An 18,951-nucleotide genomic window follows, 5' to 3' on the forward strand; every position below is an offset into this window, starting at 1 on the left:
GGAGTGGGAACAAAGCAGAGCGGTAGTTCCTGCGTCCTCCAACTTTCGCAGGCGCACCGCTGAGAGGGCAAGCGCTGGGCGTGAGGTGGCCGCAGCGTGTCACCCGGGCGGGTGGCGGCGGCGGCCGGCCGCTCGCACACAAAGCCGCCCCGGACTTACTGACAGCCACAAGTGGTCCGGCGACGGACCCCAGCCAGCGCCGGGCCGCCGGGGCCCCCGCGCCCCCCGCCCGCGCCCATGACCCCCAGTCTCTTATCCTTCGCCACCAGGCGAGCAACTTTCCCTCGGGGACGGGCTGACCCAAGCCCGGACCACAGGCGACTCGGGGCCCCCAGCCCCTCCCCCGAGCGCCCCTGCCCCCCACCCCGCCCGCCGCGCGCTAGGGCACCGCGACAGAAGCCTGCACCCAGGCGGGCCACCCACCTGCACAGCTCGGGGAACTCGGCGCCCTGGGTCCCCGCGGCCCAGACCAGTAGCAGCAGCTGCAGCAGGAGCAGGGAGCGCGGCGGGCGGCCGGCGGGCGCGGGCCCCAGGTGGGCGCTCCGGCCGGCAGCGGCCCCCATCGCGCCGGGCCCCGGCTGCGCGGCTGGAGCGGAGCTAGCGGCGCGCGGCTGCCGGGGGCCGCGTTCGGGACATGGCTGCGCCGCCAGGGCGGAGGCGGAGGCGGAGAGGAGCGCGAGGAGCTGGAGCTGAGCAGGAGCCCGAGAGGCGCGCGGCTTGTCTGGGCTCAGCGGCGGCCCCGGAACCGGTCACGTGACCGCCGGGCGGCACCGCCCCCTCCCCCGCCCCGCTCACATGACTCCCTTGTTCAGGTGATCCCCGCCCGCCGGGCTCCGCCCAGGCCCGGTCACGTGAGCGCTGCACGCGCTGGGCAGGAAGCGACGCGGCGGCCTCGGGGACGCAGGTGCGGGCTCGAGGCCTGTGTCCCGGCTGCTGCCACGGCGGGGACCCGGCCACCGCCTCAGTTTCTCCCAGAGCGCACTCTGGGTCGCGATGTGGGTGCTTCCCAACTTGGAGTCACCGTTTCCCACCCTCGACCGTTAGGGAGGGGAGAATAAGGCTTAGACTTAAGGTGCTGTAAATGCCACCGCACAGCCCTGTTATTTCGGATCCTTGATGAATGGGAACCCACTTTTCTTGCCCTACGGAGGTAGATCGCGGAGCCCTACACGGGGCTTTCCAACCATTGCCCAGCAGAGCTTCTCGCAACCTTGTGTGACAATGTTATTTCCCAAGCGTGGGCTTCCTCCAATAAGGAAGGGCGGCACCAATATAGAAACTTGAAATATAAAGGAGGCCAAAATGTAACTATCAAGCGAGTGCCACTCAGCAAAGCTTTATTAATCCCTCTATTCAAATATTTTATTAAACCCATACTATGTGACTGACTGAGCTAGGCACAATGAAAATAAGAAGGTAAATCCGAAAAGACATGAACTCAAAAAGTTTACCTTACACAGAATAATCTGATTATTACACAGAATAATCATGATGGTAACCGCTCATCCTTTTAAATGCTTACTCCACACCAGACACTGTGTTAGCATTTAACATGCATGAATCCAGGAACCGTGTTATAAATGAGGAACGGAGGCACAAAGATGTTAAGTAACTTACCCAAAGCCACTTTGATGTGGCAAAGCAGGAATTCAAACGCATACAATAATAGCTAACGTTTTTTGAGCAGGTAATTATGTGCCAAGTATGGCTGTGGTGCTTTGATTTAGCTCAGTTAATCTTAACACAATCCTATAAGAGACGTATCTTTATAGCACCCATTTTACAGATAAGGAAACTGAGGCACAGAGAGATTAAAAAGCTTGCAAGTCACACGGCTAGTAAGCTGAGAAGCCAGGGTTTAAGCTCAAGCTAGACAGTCCCAGAGCGTGTGGCTTGGCCACGATGCTATATTGCCAAAGAGGAATATGGCCCAAGAAAGGAAAGTTGGTGTGGTGGCTCAAAGGGCGTGCTCAGATGTCCAACTGTAGGTGTCATGAAAGGGTTCATATTTTGCAACTCCAGTGTTATAATTGATACAGGCAAAGATCTTCAGTGGAAACTAAAACCATCAGGTGAAAAATAATTGCAAACCGGAATATTCACTTTGTCTCAAAGGATATTTCCCTAATAAAGAAAAATATATCTTTACAATGGAAAGGTCTGGTAGAACCACCTTTATCAAGAAATTAAAGTTCATATCACCAAGATTTGGAAAAACTAACATTTTCTGCTTCCTAAAATGATGCAATGAAAAATACTGCTAAAGGATAATATTTAAAAGAGAGTATAATCATGACTCAGATGCAGGTGTAAAATGAACATGTGTCAAAGATAATACTTAACTCATTAATGTCAGACCAGTAACATGTTCCAACTGGTTCAAAAGAGAATCCAAAGACAATCCAACACATATGCAGTCAGGAATGCTGAAGTTAAGTTGCCTAATAGATGGAAGATTAGTCAGTGCTCATAGGTCAAATGGATGTGAAAGGAACAAAATTTGCATTTCTAAAGACAAGAATCCTAGACATTACCATCAGTATTCCACAATTTAGAGAGTTGTAAAATAGCTCAAAGATAATGAAAGGCTCAAAACCCCATAGAATCAGCTAATGCACAAAGTTGCATTTGACAGTATCTAGCTTTCCACTGAAGTTACCCAATAATTTTTTTGGTCCATTTCAAAGTCTTTCACAATTTCCCCCTGTAGTACACAATATCACTTATGTGGTGTTATTGCCAAGATGTTTAACCTAAATCTAATAAAAATAAAACTATCAAATCCAGATTGTGAAACATTCTACAGGAAAACTGAACTGGACAATTCAAAAATGTCAGTGCTCTGAAAGACTTACCCCCTTCCCTCCTCCACCCACCCCCCCCCCAAAAAAAGAGCAAGAGTAAACAACAGACTGAGGTCAGATCTGACCAGGTAGCTGTTTTATAAATAAAGTTTTACTGGAATGTAGCAGCATCCACTTATGTATTCCTATGGCTGCTTTTGCCTACAATGGCAGAATTGACTGGTTGCAACAGAGTCTGAAGTATTTTACCATATGGCCTCTACAGAAGAAGTTTGCCAACCCTTGTTCTAGATCAGTAGTTCTCAAAAGTGTGGTGCTTGGACCAGCAGCTTTGGCATCACCTGCCAGCTTGGTTAGAAATGCCAATTCATGGGCCTCACTCCAACCTGTTGACTCAAAATCTTTGGAGGTGGGCCCCAGAAAATTGTTTCAATAAGCTTTGTAGGAGATTCTCATACACATGATGGTATGAGAACCACTGTTGCAAAAGGGTGAGTGAGAGAATTCCCAGGTCTCTGGTGAGTTCCTGGGATGGGCTGCCAAGTGAGGGTCCTTGGCTCCACTCAGGAAAGAATTCAAGAAGGAGCCATAGTAAAGTGAAAGCTAGTTTATTTAGAGAGATACACATCCCATAGACAGAATGCAGTCATCTCATAAGGTGAGAGTGGCCCGGGGGTGTGGAGGTGGTTAGTTTTTATGGGCTGGGTAATTTCATAGGCTAACAAGTGGGAGGATTAATCCAACTATTTTGGGGGAAGGGGTGGGGATTTCCAGGAATTGGACTACCACCCACTTTTTGGCCTCTTACGGTCAGCCTAGGAATTGTCATGGTGACTGGGAGTGTGTCCTTTAGCATATGCTAAGCTAAGGTATTACAGTGAGTGTATAATGAGGCTCAAGGCCTACTGGAAGTCAGATCTTCCGCCATCTTGGACATAATTGGTTCTAACCAGTTTTTGTTGTATCTTCAAGGGCTGTGTCATTATTTTAATGGTTGTGCCCTGCCCCCTTCCCTCTTGTCTCACCACTGTCCTGAATTAAAGGAGAATAAAGAGGCAAGACAACAAAATGTGATGCATGACCCTTATCTGGAGCCCAGATCCCTAAAAAGGAAGGTGTAAGGGACACTTGGGGATAACTGGGAAAACTTGAATGTAAATTGCATATTAGATACTCTAAAGTCAAATGGTAGAGGGCATAACTCTCCGGTACTTCATTTAAATTTTGCAGCAAACCTTTGAGAAAACAGAGACTTAGAGATGTAGCTCAAGACCCCATGTTATGGGTTGTATTATGTCCCCTAAAAAGATATGTTGAAGTCCTAATCCCCATTACCTTGGAATGTGACCTTATTTGAAAATACGGTTGTTGCAGGGTAATTTTTGTTAGCTCGTACTACAGGAGGGTGGGCTCAGTCCAATATGACTGGTGCCCTTGTAAGAAATGGTGTAGAGACACCGAGACACACACGGAGAAGACGGCCTTATGAGGATGGAGGAGTGAGGTATCTGCAGGCCAAAGAATGCTTGAATGAAAACCACATGGGAACACAGAAAAACAACTCTGGCCAAAGATTGCGCTAAATCCTGGGCTTATAGAATGTGATCCTTCCCTCAGGTAGTTTATGGTTTAGTAGGGGAGATGGTCCATTTTAATATAAGTTTGGAAAAATTGTATTGGGGTCAGCTCCTACAGGATCTTAAATGGGAACCTAAGAAATTTAGATTTAATTGGATATAAAGTGAGGAACAATAATGGCTGATAAAATACTACCTATTAAAAAGTCACTGTGTCAAAAACCATTCCTGCATTTCATGGTTTACTCTTTATAGAATCCTCTGAGCATAGTAATCCTATCCACGCTTAAAACATGAGAAATTCAGGTATAAGGAAATTAAATACCTTCCCTGAGGTCATGCAATTAGTAAGAGCTTCAATGTGAATGATATGATCTAGTATGAAAGTCCAAGATTTTAACTCATAAACTTCCTTCTCATTGAGAGATTTGGAACGTGAGAGAGAGAGAGGGAGAGTTAGTTCACAGTTACACTTCAGGAAAATCCATCTAGCTGCAGGATGGACTGAAAGCCACTTTAATAAAAGCACCAGAATTAAGGTGACAAAAGAGACAGTGGAAAGGCTTTTGCCCTTCCCCAGAAACACCCAGTTCCCACTTGGTTAACACCTGGCCAAAAGTAGAACTCAGGTCTTGTGACTCTGCAGGGCACTTAGGTGACCAGTGACCACCTGGAGTAGCGCCAGTGGGAACAGAGGGGGCGTGGGAATAGAGATGGATGTGGTTGGCTGCCTTCCTGCAGGCATTGCCCATGCCCTTGTTTGCTGGCAAAGCCCACCTCCCACTAAAGAGGCTAAAGATGTGAGACCCTTGCAACACAGCCTTTCTTACAACGGAGGGAGAGCATATGCCCCAATCCTGACCATGGAAATTCATGGGAAGTCTCCTGAGATTCTTCTGCAAAATGTTTTTCTCTCCAATAAGTGATGCAAAGGAAATCCTCTCCCCCCCGACCCCACTTTTTTTTTTTTTTTCCTGGAAGCAGTACTGTCTGTATAAGGCACTTGTAGCTGCTACAGCCCCTTGTAACTCCAAGGGAAGATATGGCCAACACAGTGGGAGAAAGATGGAAAACATCAGGATCATTGGTGACGTTGCTGACCACTTCACCAAAACCCTAGAACTGGCCAGTATCTGATCATTCACTTTATGACATGATAAATAAATTTGCTTAAGCCATGTGTGTTAGTTAATAATTTATTGCCTCTCAGCTCCAAGTGCACCCTTCAATATATGCTATTTTATGAACAAAGGGATTCTTGTAAGTAGTTCTCTTTACAATGAGCATGATGTTAAGCTTTCTGAGCGTAGAACACGCTCTGGAGGGAAATCTCAAGAGAAGAGAGTTTCCTGCTGTTTCCAGGACATCCACACCACTGGTTGCTGACTGCCTGCCCCCCTTCCCGCATGCCAGAGGGTGACCTAATGCGACTACAGACCAGCCTGGCTATACTAGGGAACTTCTCTGCTATTCAGTGAGCTGAACCACACCTCCTCCAATGAGATCTAAACCCCTTCCAAGCTTGTCCTCCCTTGGTACGAGCCCTAGGGTACCAAATAGAGTTCCTTTATATCTTATAGTTTCTCTTTTGTCATAGTTAATAATTTTCCATATTGAATATTCCCTGTTTCTATCCTCTGACTGGACCCAGACTGCTACACCATGTTTTTCTGGCTTTTGTATTCCCTGCAGCCCAAAGCATACCAACTGACAACACAGTGCAACGCTTGGCAACTGGTTGGACAGGACAGACAGAAGGCGGCAGTGAAGATTAAAGTTTCTAGATTGGAAAGAGTGCTGCCAAGAACAGAAAAAGGGAACAGAAGAAGAAAAATGGATTTGAAAAGAAAGATGCTGTGTCTTTCTGTGCAATAACTAGTCAGGAATACCCAGGGGAAGGTACCCTGCAGGCACTGGTAATACAACACTAAACAGAGCTGGGAGTAATTACAGGGGAGACAGTTGAAAAGACAGGAGCATTGGTGATGGGAGGGGTAACTGGACATCAGCAGAGTGAATGAAAGAGCCCAGGGAGAGGACAAAATGGATTCTTGGTGTATTCGTGATCTACTGGAGTATGATAAATTACCTTAAAGTGACAATCATCAGTTATTAATTCTCACAAGTTTCTGTGGGTCAGGAATTCAGACAGGGCCCAGTAGGGAGGTCTCCTTTCTGCTCCATCACTTCTGGCCCTCAGCTGGAAGATTCGATGGCTCAGAGCTGGAATCATCTGAAGGTTCATTTGCTCCAATGTCTGATGGCTGGTGCTGGCTGTCAGCTGAGACCTCAGCTGGAATGCCTTGCGTGTGGCCTCGACACATGGCCTGAGCTCCTTCAAACATGGTGGCTGGGCTCCAAGTCAAGCAGAGAGAGAGAGAGAGAGAGAGAGAAGGGGGAGAGAGGGGGACTCAGCTTGAAAGTCCCAGAACACTGGTTTGGGTGTGCACTCTTGGTCAGGGCAGTCACTAGGCCCTGCCCAGATTCAGGGGGAGGAACCCTGGACCCCAGCTCTCAATGAGCCAGTGGAAAGGGACAGGTATTAAGGTGTGACCAAGTTTGGAAAATGCAAAGTGCCCCTTTGGGAAGCACCATGTTTATGGGGAAGAGAGAACAGGCCAGAAAAGAAGCAGAGACATGGAAAGAAAACTGAGGGGATTCATAGGAGCCGAGAGGGAAGAGAAAGTTCCTGTGAAGTTCCCCTTGAAAACTGTGTGGAGCTCATTATGAGACGCAGATGTGAGAATGAACGGTGGCAGCTGCATTGTGGCAACTCCAGCAAGAATCTCACTTTAGGTTGGTGGTTGGAAGGGAAAGTCCTCAGATTAATTACAGACATTCATTCTTTAAGTTCTCCTGAAGTAAGTGAGAAGATGGGAAATAATGTCCTTCAAACAAACCATCATGTGACTCAGGATATGTGCTGTGGTTTCCTTAGTTTGTAACATTCTCTACAAGGAGAGTCAGGAGCTCATGAATAAATACAAGCATTTGATTTGTATTAGCAAGACTTCTACGAGTGAGGGCTCTCAAAAAACTATAACAGGACCATTGGACCACCATCTTTCTCTTCTCTACTCACTCTCCACAAAATGCATACTTCCATGAGAAGACAATAAAGTTAATTCAACAAACACATATTGAATATTTATTTTTTAATTGATACTATACTCAGCAATAGGAGTGCAAGGAAGGCACAGTCCCTGCCTCAAGGAACTCAGAGATTTAAGAAGAAAGATGAGAAACCAACGATTTACTACTTAGTGTCATAAGGAGGTAGGCAATTACTTACAGGGAGCTAAGGGAGACAGAATTTCCTCTAAGAGGAATTCCCGAAGGAGACGATTTGAGCTGGTTTAGCCAGAACACAAGTCAGAGTAAAGGATTGGGGATGGGGCGGGGGATTGGGGAGGGGAGGTGCCAGTGAGGGAAGCTCAAGCCAGATTTTGAGGAACTTTGTGCTTTGCTAAAGAGAGGTAAGTCAGAAAGAGAAAGACAAATACCATATGATATCACTTATATATGGAATCTAAAATATGACACAAATGAACATATCTATGAAACAGAAACAGATTCACAGACGTAGAGAACAGACTTGTGGTTCCCAAGGGGGAGAGGGGTAGCAGAGGGGCGGATTGGGAGTTTGGGGTTAGCAGATGCAAACTATTATATATAGAATGGATAAACAATGAAGTCCTATCATAGAGCACAGGGAATTATACTCAATATCCTGTAATAAGCCATAACGGAAAAGAATGTGAAAAAGAATACATACATATGTATAACTGAGTCCCTGCTGTACAGCAGAAATTAACACAACATTGTAAATCTACTATACTTCGATAAAAAAATAATAATAATAATAAAGAGAAGGGAAACTTGGGAGGATTTTTAGCTGAGTAGCCACATAATCAGATTTTTATTTTAGGCAGATCACACTGACCACCCTCTGAAGGACAGGTGTAGGGGTCATGTGAGGGGGACTTACTAGAGGCAGGGAGGCTGGTTGAAAAGACTGTAACTTAACCCAGGTGTTATGGGTTGAATTGTATCCCTCAGAAAGATGCTAAAGTCCCAATCCTCAGTAACCCAGAATGTGACCTTATTTGGAAACAGAGTTGTTGCAGATGCACTTAGTTAAGATGAAGTCATTCTGGAGTAGGGAGGGCCCCTGATCCAATATGACGGGTGTCCATATAAAAAGAACATCATGTGAAGAGACAGACACACACACCAGGAGAACACCAAGTGAAGGCTGGAGTTATGCCACCATGAGCCAAGGAACTACCGGAAGTTAGGAGAGACGCCTGGAACAGTCCCTTCCCTAGAGCCTTCAGATGGAGCACGGCCCTGCCAATACTTTGATCTCGGACTTCCGGCCTCCAGAACTGTGAGACAATAAATTTCAGTTGCTCTAAGCCACCCAGTTTGTGGTACTGGTTAGAGCAGCCCCAGGAAACTGATCCACCAGGGTAGAATGATGAATGTTCACGTGAAGGCAGCCGCAGTGGGAATAGAGAACAGAAAGAAGTGCAAACTCATCAGCATGCGGGGGACCAGCTGTGGAGGTTGGAAGAGAGAAGAATTAGGATGACTCCCAGGTTTCTGGTAGGATGACTGGGTATTTGGTGATGCCATCCACTGAGAAAGAGAAAATCCTCCTAAAACGCAAGCTCTGTGACTGTGTTTGCTTGTGCTGGATCCCAGGGCCAGAACAGTGATTGCTCAGTACCTAGATATTTATTGAATGAATGGAAAAATGAAATGAAATACGGAAAAGAGGAAGAGTGTCTTATATCTATAATACACACATAGATATTTTCAACATTTCCCCTTACCTCATCAAGTTTTTGTTTGTTTGTTTTTGTTTTTTATTTATTTATTTATTTTGGCTGAGTTGGGTCTTTGTTACTGCGTGCGGGCTTTCTCTAGTTGCGGTGAGCGGGGACTACTCTTCGTTGTGGTGTGTGGGCTTCTCATTGCAGTGTCTTCTCTTGTTGCAGAGCACAGATTCTAGGCGTGCAGGCTTCAGTAGTTGTGGCTCACGGGCTCTAGAGCACAGGCTCAGTAGTTGTGGCCCACGGGCTTAGTTGCTCCGTGGCATGTGGGATCTTCCCAGACCAGGGCTCGAACCTGTGTCCCCTGCATTGGCAGGTGGATTCTTAACCACTGTGCCACCAGGGAAGCCCCTCATCAAGTTTTAAAAGTTCCATATAAATACATATTTTTTGTTTAGCCTTATTTTCAACATTCCCTACTGTCCAGATTTTCTCCCGCATACTTACTGTTCCCTCCCTTTTCCTCTTCCCTTATTCTAAGGTGCATATTTTCTAATCCAAGAAATCAGAACCGTGGTCCCTTAAAGAAAGTGCACTTAGAGATACCACCACACATAGTAAGTGCTCAGTAAAAGCTACTATTGTTATTGTTATCAGAATAGTGAGCTTGTACTGCTCTGAAAAATCTGGGCCATAGAGCTATCATACATTCCCCCTTTTATTTCCCTCCTTCTCACGTCATTTGACTTCTTACTTAGTCTCCTTCTTTGTCCTTTGTTTCATTGCTAACCCTTCATTCTGACCTGCCTGCCACTCTACCATGAATCTTTTGACCTAATATGGAAGAAATGTATATCAGTTATCTATTGTCACTTAACAAATTACCCCCAAACTTGATGATTTAAAATAGCAATGAGCATTTATTATCTCCCACTTTCTGTGGGTTGGCAGAGAAGTTCTGGCTCAGTGTCTCTCTTAAGGTTGCAGTTGAATGTGAACCAAGGTTGCCATCACCTGAAGGTTTGACGGGCTGGATCTGCTTCCGTGGTCCTCGCTCATGTGGCTAGCAAGTTGGTGTTGCTATTGGTGGGAGGCTTCAGTTCCTCTCCGTGGGGCCTCTCCACAGGGCTGCTTGAGCATCCTCACAGCATGGTGACTGGATTTCCCTCAGAGCAAGCAATCCAGGAAACCAAGATAGGAGTTGCAATGCCTTATAAGGCAAAGCCTTAGAATTACATACCATCAGTTTGCCCATATTCTATTGGCCACGTAGACCAACACTTATGTAATGTGTGAGGGAACTACACAAAAGCATGAATGCCAAAAGCTGAGGGTAACTGAAAGTCATCTTGGAGACTGGCTGCTACAGAAAGGCAGAGGGGAAGGTGAGGGGCTGAAGAAGAAAAGGTGGAAGGGATAGTGAATGCATAATCAAGGAAAATCAGATATCAGAGGTAAGTCTTTTTTGTGAATACTGTATTCATTCATTCCACTGTTTTCTCCTTCATTTTTAAAAATTTTTTTAATTGGGATATAGTTGTTTTACAATGTTGTGTTAGTTTCTACTGTACAGTGAAGTGGAGTTCCCTGTGCTATACAGCAGGTTCTCATTAGTTATCTATTTTATACATATTAGTGTACATATGTCAGTCCCAATCTCCCAATTCATCCCATCCCCCTTTCTCCCCTTGGTGTCCATATGTTTGTTCTCTACATCTGTGTCTCTATTTCTGCCTTGCAAACCAGTTCATCTATACCATTTTTCTAGATTCCACTCTCCTTCATTTTTAAAACTAATTTTTTTGTGAATAAAATTCATCAAGGTAACATGAATCAACCTTTCATCTATGTGAAGTTATTTTCTGAAAATCTTTAATTTTATTCCCAATGGTTAATGACAAATTTTATTCCTGTCCCAGTTGTTGTTTGTGTTTTTCTAATGGAGTGTCAAACTTATCATGATGAATTATAGAATTCAGTGTTCTCATGCCCCAACCTATTTCTCTATTTAGAGTAGCGTGTGAACTTGTTGTTCCTAAGAATTGAATTTGTCATTATGGACATATTTATTTCAGCAGGCCTATGTCATTGATGCTGTGTACAAAAGGCTGCATTGGCACACCTCACAAAAAATGCAAGCCTATCCCAAGAAACTCTCCCAGTGGAACTGGTAGCAGAGAGAGCCTCGGGCATCTGAGTTATAATCCAGTCTCTGCCTCTTTGACTTTGGAGGTCATTTAACCTCAACCACACTTTCTTCATCTAGAACCAGGGTCAAAAACACTCTCTTAAGACCAGATGGTAAATATTTTAGGCTTTGTGGTCTCTGTCACAACTATTCAGCTCTACTATTGTAGCATGAAAGCAGCTATAAATCTACGTAAGCAAATGAGCATGGCTGCGTTCCAATAAAACTTTATTTACGAGGACCGGCCGTCAGCCAGATTTGGTCCAAGGGCTATATAGTCTGCCAACCCAGATCTAGAAAATGGACACATGTAGAGGATGTTGTGGTTGACTGCTTGATATCTATTACATCCCAGCTGATTAGTCTGAACCAATCAAAAATGTCTATCTCCTGGGCCGTATTAGTTCAGAAATGGTTGTGTCTAAGCCATTCCGTGCCAGTGATACACAAGGAGAGGGTTATTGGAGGCTTCTGGGAAATCAGCATCCTTGCTCTTAAGAAAATGCTGCTGCACAAACTAGCCTCTCTCTCTCTCCCCAAGGCATGAACAGGGAATCTTATAGGTCTAATCACCACCATCAGCCATCCTACCAGCCTTAGAGAATATTTGACAATGCAGATGGCAGAGAGAAGCCTTTCTCTAGACTTCTTTGCATGTGAGCTAAAGAAAAAAAAATGTCCAACTTCTCTTTATTAACTCTAAATTGGGTCATCTGTTATTTTGGCTAAAGGCATCCTAAGTGAAAAACCCATTCAAAGAGTAGTTATGAGATCCAAATGTGATAGCAGTGTGTGTGACGTGGCATGCAAATTTTTCAATATAAATCTCTGCCAATATGGGTATTGGTAAGATTGAAATAATCATCCAAATCCTCCCCCAGATCATCACTGGGTCTCAGTCACATTGACTGTCTACACATGCCTTTGACACCCTTATTTCATTAAAAATGAAAATCATCATCTCTCTTGAATAATTTTTTTTAATTGCAAACTATCGCTTCTCCTAGCTTGAGATACCCAACCAACACAAGAAAGACTTGGTGGAAAGAAACCAACAGTGATTATTAGCCTGTCAAACTGATGAAGTAGTGGCTTCTGCAAGAGTGGGTGAAGGTTCTTATAAAGCAGTTTCTTTTTCTTTCTTTCTTTCTTTCTTTCTTTCTTTCTTTCTTTCTTTCTTTCTTTCTTCCTTCCTTCCTTCCTTCCTTCCTTCCTTCCTTCCTTCCTTTCTTTCTTCCTTCCTTTTCTAGAAAACAGCAATGGGGAAAGTTAAGTTTGAGGAATGTGGGACTAGAGTCAAAAATCATCTTCTTTGACTATCCAACTTCTGCCCCTGAGTAAATAATTACATACTAGATCTGACTAGCCCTCATAAGTAATATTCCCTGGTATCAAAAGGGTATTAATGGGGACTTGTGGTTATTTATGAAGATCAAAAAGTGCTGAGAACATTATAAAGTTAAAATGCTCACAGTCTCATTTTCTCTCCCTCTCTCTCCACTCCCCCTGGAGACGGTTCTCCCAACTAGCAGTATTTTTTTTCTATTTCTTTTTTTATCTATCCATGATGACCCAGTTCCATGACGATTTGAAATTTGAAACAAAGTAATGATGTAATCCAATACAACATTTCATAACTTGTATTGCTGGCAACTATGTCATAGGTACAGTATATGAGAGATGGATAATAAATACCGTTCTAATTGATCAGGAACTCACAGTGTACCAAGTATTATACACGTACGGGGTGGTTGACAATCATTCACCTTCACCACAACTCTGTAAGGCATCATTTTCTTCATTTTACACATGAGCAAATTGCGGTTCCTAAGAGGATAAAGCGACTGCCTAAGGTTGTAGAACAAGGGGGCGGAGGGACCTGGAGTGAGATGCGGGTCTGTGAGATTTCAGAGAGGTTCAGGGAGAAGAGGTCGGTTGGGAAACTATGAGAAGTATGAACAGAGCTCATGTTTCTGGGGCGCTGCTGGCTGAGGGTCAGCTCTAGGGTGGATGAGCCACATTGGGGTGGCAGGGCTCGGGACGTGCCCATTGCACACAAGCAAAGAAAGGGGACGGCCAGCTGCCCAGAGGTAGTGAGACCCGTGCCAGGCCCTGGACACGTCACGGCTGCGCGGCTGCCCTCACCCCCAGGACGCCTGGACCGGGCTCTGAGTGATGATGGAACTGGCGCTCAGCTGACGTCTAGTTTCTGATCCCAATTCCAGTCTTTCTTCCTGGAAACCTTCCATCTTGCCTTGCAGCCCAGCACAAACCCTCCTTCTCTATGATGGCGTGGTGGTTCCCTCCAGCCCAGTGGCGCCTCCACTCTGAATGCCAAGGACACTCCTCTTGCTTGGCATTTGCCATGTACTAACTCACTCAGGTCGTTAGTTAACTTCCCATGTGGAGGCATTTATTTTTGTAAACTCAAAAGCAGGGGCTGTATTTTATTGATTTTTTGTGCCCACATATTATTTTTTGTGTCCTCCACAGGATCTAATACAACGCTGAAAGGGAGCAGAATAGGCCACCCCAAAATGTGCCACTTTGGCGCGTGGATTGTTTTGAGCTGAAGGCAATCAAGACCCAGCAGATTCAAGAAAATCGTTTACTTTTCCCTTAACTACCTGAAAAAATTTAGATAGGGGGCCTGGCCAGAAAGAGAGCTATGATCAGAGATGATTTTTTTATCTGAAGGACCTACCTGTGGCAGGACAAACATCTAATTACCAAACACCTGCTCTTCTCATGGCCTGTGAATCCCCCTCCTCCCCTTGGAAGCCCCATTCCTTAGCTCAGGACGGCATATAAGCCCCAACTGCCCAGCTTGTCCTGCATCTCAGGTCATTGAGCTCCCATATGTACGTAATTAAAATTTTCTCTTGTTAATCTGTCTTCTATCAATTTAGTTATTAGGCCAGTCAATTTACATATTAATTATTAGATCAATTTAATCAAAGAACCTCGAAAGGAGGAAGGGAAAAGTTTTTCTTCCCGACAACAAGAAGCATGTAATAACATTCCCTTATTTGATGTTGAATCGACCTGGTGAGAGAGACTGACCGGTGACATAGGTCTACATGTCTGGGCCTTTTTCCGTAGGCCCTTGAAGGCACAGGGGTGTTTATGGGATGTACTATGGTTTTGTGGTTAAGCATCTGGGCTTTCAAAAGGCATCCTGGGTCTGAAAACTTGTTCTCCTCTTACCTTCTAGCTGGGTCATCTGGGTGACTAACTTAACCTCTCTCCACTTTAATTTCCGAATCTGCAAAACACAAATAGCAATTAGTGGCTGGAAAGTGCCCACCACTGTCTTGACAGAGAACTTCCATGTGCTCCATACACATTCAGTGCGTGATAAATAGTATAGGTGTGGTGACGGCTTTTAAATATCAGTGACCAAATCATGTGTTGAATGCACGTGAAAAGGTAGACTAAGAATTAATAGAAAGAAACTTGACATTCAACAGCGCTGCTCTCTTGCTGTACACCTGCTCTGGAGATGTATTTTTAATTTCTATAAAATGGGAATCCTCTTCTGTTCCACACTGTGCTGTGACTCTTTCTTTGGACTGTAGATTGTAAACTAAACAGTACTAATGGAGTGTCCCTCTGTGCCAGAATTCAGTTCTTCAGTGGTATTCATCAGGGACCCAGGAATTATTTACATTTCTCTATATCAGTGGTACTCAAAGTGTGGTCCAGGGACCCCTGAGGGGTCCTGAGACCTTTTTAAGGTGTCCATGAGGTTAAAGCTATTTTTATAATAATACTAGGATGTATTTTGCCTTTTTCACCCTTTCGCACATGTACAGTGGTGTTTTCCAGAGGCTCCCTGTGGTGTGATGATGTCAGATTGCTCAGCTAATGGCTTAAGGGTTTCACTATTCCTGTGTTTTAAAAATTTCTCAGTTTTAATATTGAATATGGTAAATATCAGTAGATATAACCCACATTTTTAAAAAAGTACTTTGAGTTCCTCAATAATTTTTTTTTTTTAATAAATTTATTTGTTTATTTATTTATTTATTTTTGGCTGTGTTGGGTCTTCATTTCTGTGCGAGGGCTTTCTCTAGTTGTGGCAAGCGGGGGCCACTCTTCATCGCGGTGCGCGGGCCTCTCACTGTCGCGGCCTCTCCCGTTGCGGAGCACAGGCTCCAGACGCGCAGGCTCAGTAATTGTGGCTCACGGGCCTAGTTGCTCCGCGGCATGTGGGATCTTCCCAGACCAGGGCTTGAACCCGTGTCCCCTGCATTGGCAGGCAGATTCTCAATCACTGCGCCACCAGGGAAGCCCCCTCAATAATTTTTAAGAGTGCCAAGGAATCCTGAGACCGAAAGGCTCAGGAACCCCAGAATTAGATGCTTTTGCACTAGTTTCCAAGGGCAGTGTGTGACATCACCTCACCCACATTCCTGCGTCAGTCACCTTACAGTCTTCATTATCTTTGTTATAAAGCCATGGGAGCAGAGGTGAAGATTCCCTTTGATTTTAGAATACATATTTCTGGTCTGTTTAAAGAAGCCCTGCCAGCATTCTTGTTTACAATTACAGTTGCAAAAGAAGCAACGTCCGCTCCAGCTCCAGGCCTACAGATGTTCTCATGGAATAATCAATCTTCCTTGTAGCCTAAGAAAAACGCACACCATTACAGGCTGCTACTCCAGAAAATGGTCCCAGCAAACCAGCTGTTCTAAGTTTCCCTTTGTTCTGCTTTTGATTTTCCACCTCGAACGCTGTGCTTTGCTTTAAACAATTCTTCTCTAGAGTTTGTGAAATAGCTCCACTGAGCAGTTCTTATAATGATTTTCTGTTTCCCAAGAGTATGCTACAGGCATTGTGGTTACAGAAATTAGAATAGGCCGGCGGGGTGGGCTAATTATACATAGGGACTGTTGCTTCACGCTTTCCTGTCCTGCAGACTCAAGGCAGATGGTGTGATTGTTCACACAGCAGGGACAGATTTGCCACCAAAGGGCCAGGAAATCTCGGCGGGAGGCACCCAAGTACCAAGGGTGTGTCACTCATTGACCTGGGCACCCGCCAGCAAAACTTTCCTTTTTGGACAATGAGGGAGACCGCTTGCGTGGGCTCCACCAAGGCTAATAGAGCTCTAATTTGCCCAAACTCTGGAACCTGCCAGCTTTAGGCTAAAAAGAGAAATTAGACACCTTTCAAGAACAAACAGCAAATGCACATTCCCTTTTAATTATACTGTCTAATCGCCTACAAACAGGATCCTTCCTGAATATAGCCCCTCCGGAGATGACTATTCAGTAGGCAAAGTAGATCCTGAGTGTGTTTACAAAAGACAGCTGCTTTCTTTGGCTAGTTGTTGCCATTAATCAAAATTTATATGGAATGGCTAGTCTTTGCCAGAACAAGAATATAATCAAGACGACCCTGAAAGGCTGAGAAAGGTTAATAGACTGAAATAGAATTCATAAATTCCACTCATATGCAGAACTAGTCTCCAAGCGTCCTTCAGATATTGAAAGAAGTTCCCTTACTTAGAGGCACACACAATATAGTAGGTCTACAAATACAAAATACAAGACAAATCAGTACAGTTCTGTGTGTCCCCATCCCTAGGGCCACCCCAGGCCCAGCCACCATCTGCTCTAGCCTACTGCAGCCTCATCCTCTGCTGCTAGGCGGCAGCCACTGGGAAGTTTTAGATGCTTAGAATGTTCTAGAATCAAATTTCAACGCACTCGCTGGTGAATTTCTCTCTCAGCAATTCAACCCCACTCCACCTGAAAGCTGTCCTCTGGTAACACGGCCCCTCCTCCCTACCCGTGGGCCTGAGTCACCCACTTGACCCAGACCAGGAACAGCAACGTTTGCAAATACTTATCTGTTGGGCTCAGGAGCCGTTGCCTGGGGGCCCTGAGGATGTGAAGACTCAGATGAAGAGTTACAGAGCTGGTTTAAGCTCCCAGAGCTGAGATAAAATATGCCAGGAGCTGAGGAAGCAGAGAGGAAGCGGGGGTCCCTCCAAGAACGCCTGGTGTGGGCCTCCGGCAGCCTTGAGTCTGAAAGAGTCGGAGAGACCAGCCCCTCGTGCCCTTTGTTGACGATCAGCACCCTGCTGCCCGCCAGTTCGCTGGTTCTGGTTGCCTCATGCCTGTGCCTCAAGACTTCCCAGTCTATTGTCCGAGGGCCCAGGTCACTCCCGAGTCCCCTAATGGGGAGGACAGACACTCGTGGATGTGAGCATCCTGAAAGTGGGGCTGGCGGGATGAAGGGAAATCTGACCTTTGACCAAAGGCGGGCTTAGGTGGAACCAGTTTTTACCCTCCCCTGCCAGGTGGAATGCCGTGACCCTGTTACACTTCCCAGGACCGGGTAACTCTGCCTTCAGAGCGGAAGCACGTGGAAACACAAGAGCCATTTCCCACCCAAAAGGCTGAGCTCAGCCTGCAAGTGAGAAAAAGGCAATTGTGAGTCATCCATAATTTAGATGCTGGGAGGGGTCCCTGGGAAGGGGTCCAGCATCCCATCTCCTGGGCTGACTGCTGGAATGGGAGAGTACAGCAAGTGTGGTAGAAATCCCAGGTAAGCTGAAGGATGCCTGGCCCCCAGGGCCTCATCCTAGAGGCTGCAAACCCCCGAGACAATTTCTGCGCCCACGGGGCCCCTGAGTGGTTGGGCAGCAGTGCTGCGGTGCTCAGACGGGTGAGCTTGTGAGAAGCTTCACAGGGGGCAAGGCAGCAAGGAAATGGCCAGAGTGGCCAGGGGTCCTGGGCTCTCCCGATTGGGACAGAGACCAACTAAGATGGCCAGGTGAGGGTGGCCTTGCAGGACAGTGTACCTCCTTGGAAGGTAGCAAGAACAAGATGACCAAGGACCATCGAGCACCTCCCCGCCCCAGAACAGTAGGGGACCCTCCCCCGAAACCCCGACACCACCCAGGGAGAAAGGACAAGGGAGAGAGGTTGGAGAGGATCACCAATTAACCAAGCAGTTTCCCAAAAGAATCTGTTATAAACCAGAGGCAACCGGATTATGGCAAGGTGAAGTTCTCCTCCTTCAGAAGAAATGAAACGTTGTCAGCTAAGTTGAATTCCATTTTAGAGAAGTCACATTTCTGCGCACCTCAGTTTGTGGATAGAGAAATTTATGCCTATTATGAGGTCACAGCAATATCCTGCTAAAAGAGTATTGTTTCCCATTGCAGTTGTAAATTAATCCAAGCCCTGGCTTCTGGCCTCCAAGACCATGAACCTGTTCTTCCTCCTCTGGTTCCACCTCCCCCCCTCACTAACCTTTTGTCCCACTGGCCCCCTTTGTGAACAGCGCGATCGCTCCTTCTTTCCTGACTCAGGCTTATGTTTCTACAGTTTCTTCTGCCAGGAACACTCTTTCCCACACCAGCAGAGGAAACTGGCGCCTTGTCAAATTCGGAGAGGCCAGCTGCAACCGTACCAAACAGTTGTTCTCGCCACATCTTCTTCTCTATCTCAGCACTCTTTTCTTTTCTTTTTCGCTCCATACATAGCATTTCATACTTTATTGTCACTTATTTATTTATGGTATGTTCCCCTACTAGACTGTCAGCTTGGTGAGGGTAGGGATTTTGCCACAGTGGTACATGTAGTCCT

General features: G+C 45.7%; 1 protein-coding gene and 1 long non-coding RNA gene across 2 annotated transcripts in view; one reads left to right on the forward strand and one right to left on the reverse strand.

The window, feature by feature from the left end:
• Positions 1-761, reverse strand: part of IGF2R (insulin like growth factor 2 receptor) — a 110,016-nt gene extending 109,255 nt beyond the window's left edge. The window contains exon 1 of the mRNA XM_082405765.1: positions 424-761. Coding sequence (XP_082261891.1) covers positions 424-563 — 140 coding nt within the window. The 5' untranslated portion in view covers positions 564-761. The remainder of the gene's footprint in view (positions 1-423) is intronic.
• Positions 1-10,335, forward strand: part of LOC309635033 — a 30,158-nt gene extending 19,823 nt beyond the window's left edge. Inside the window, exon 2 of the long non-coding RNA XR_014248593.1 lies at positions 6,074-10,335. This is a non-coding gene — a long non-coding RNA (uncharacterized lncRNA). The remainder of the gene's footprint in view (positions 1-6,073) is intronic.
• The last annotated feature ends 8,616 nt before the right edge of the window (positions 10,336-18,951 follow it).

The sequence above is a fragment of the Balaenoptera borealis genome (assembly GCF_965194805.1).
Source record: "Balaenoptera borealis genome assembly, chromosome: 9".
Taxonomy (NCBI): domain Eukaryota; kingdom Metazoa; phylum Chordata; class Mammalia; order Artiodactyla; family Balaenopteridae; genus Balaenoptera; species Balaenoptera borealis.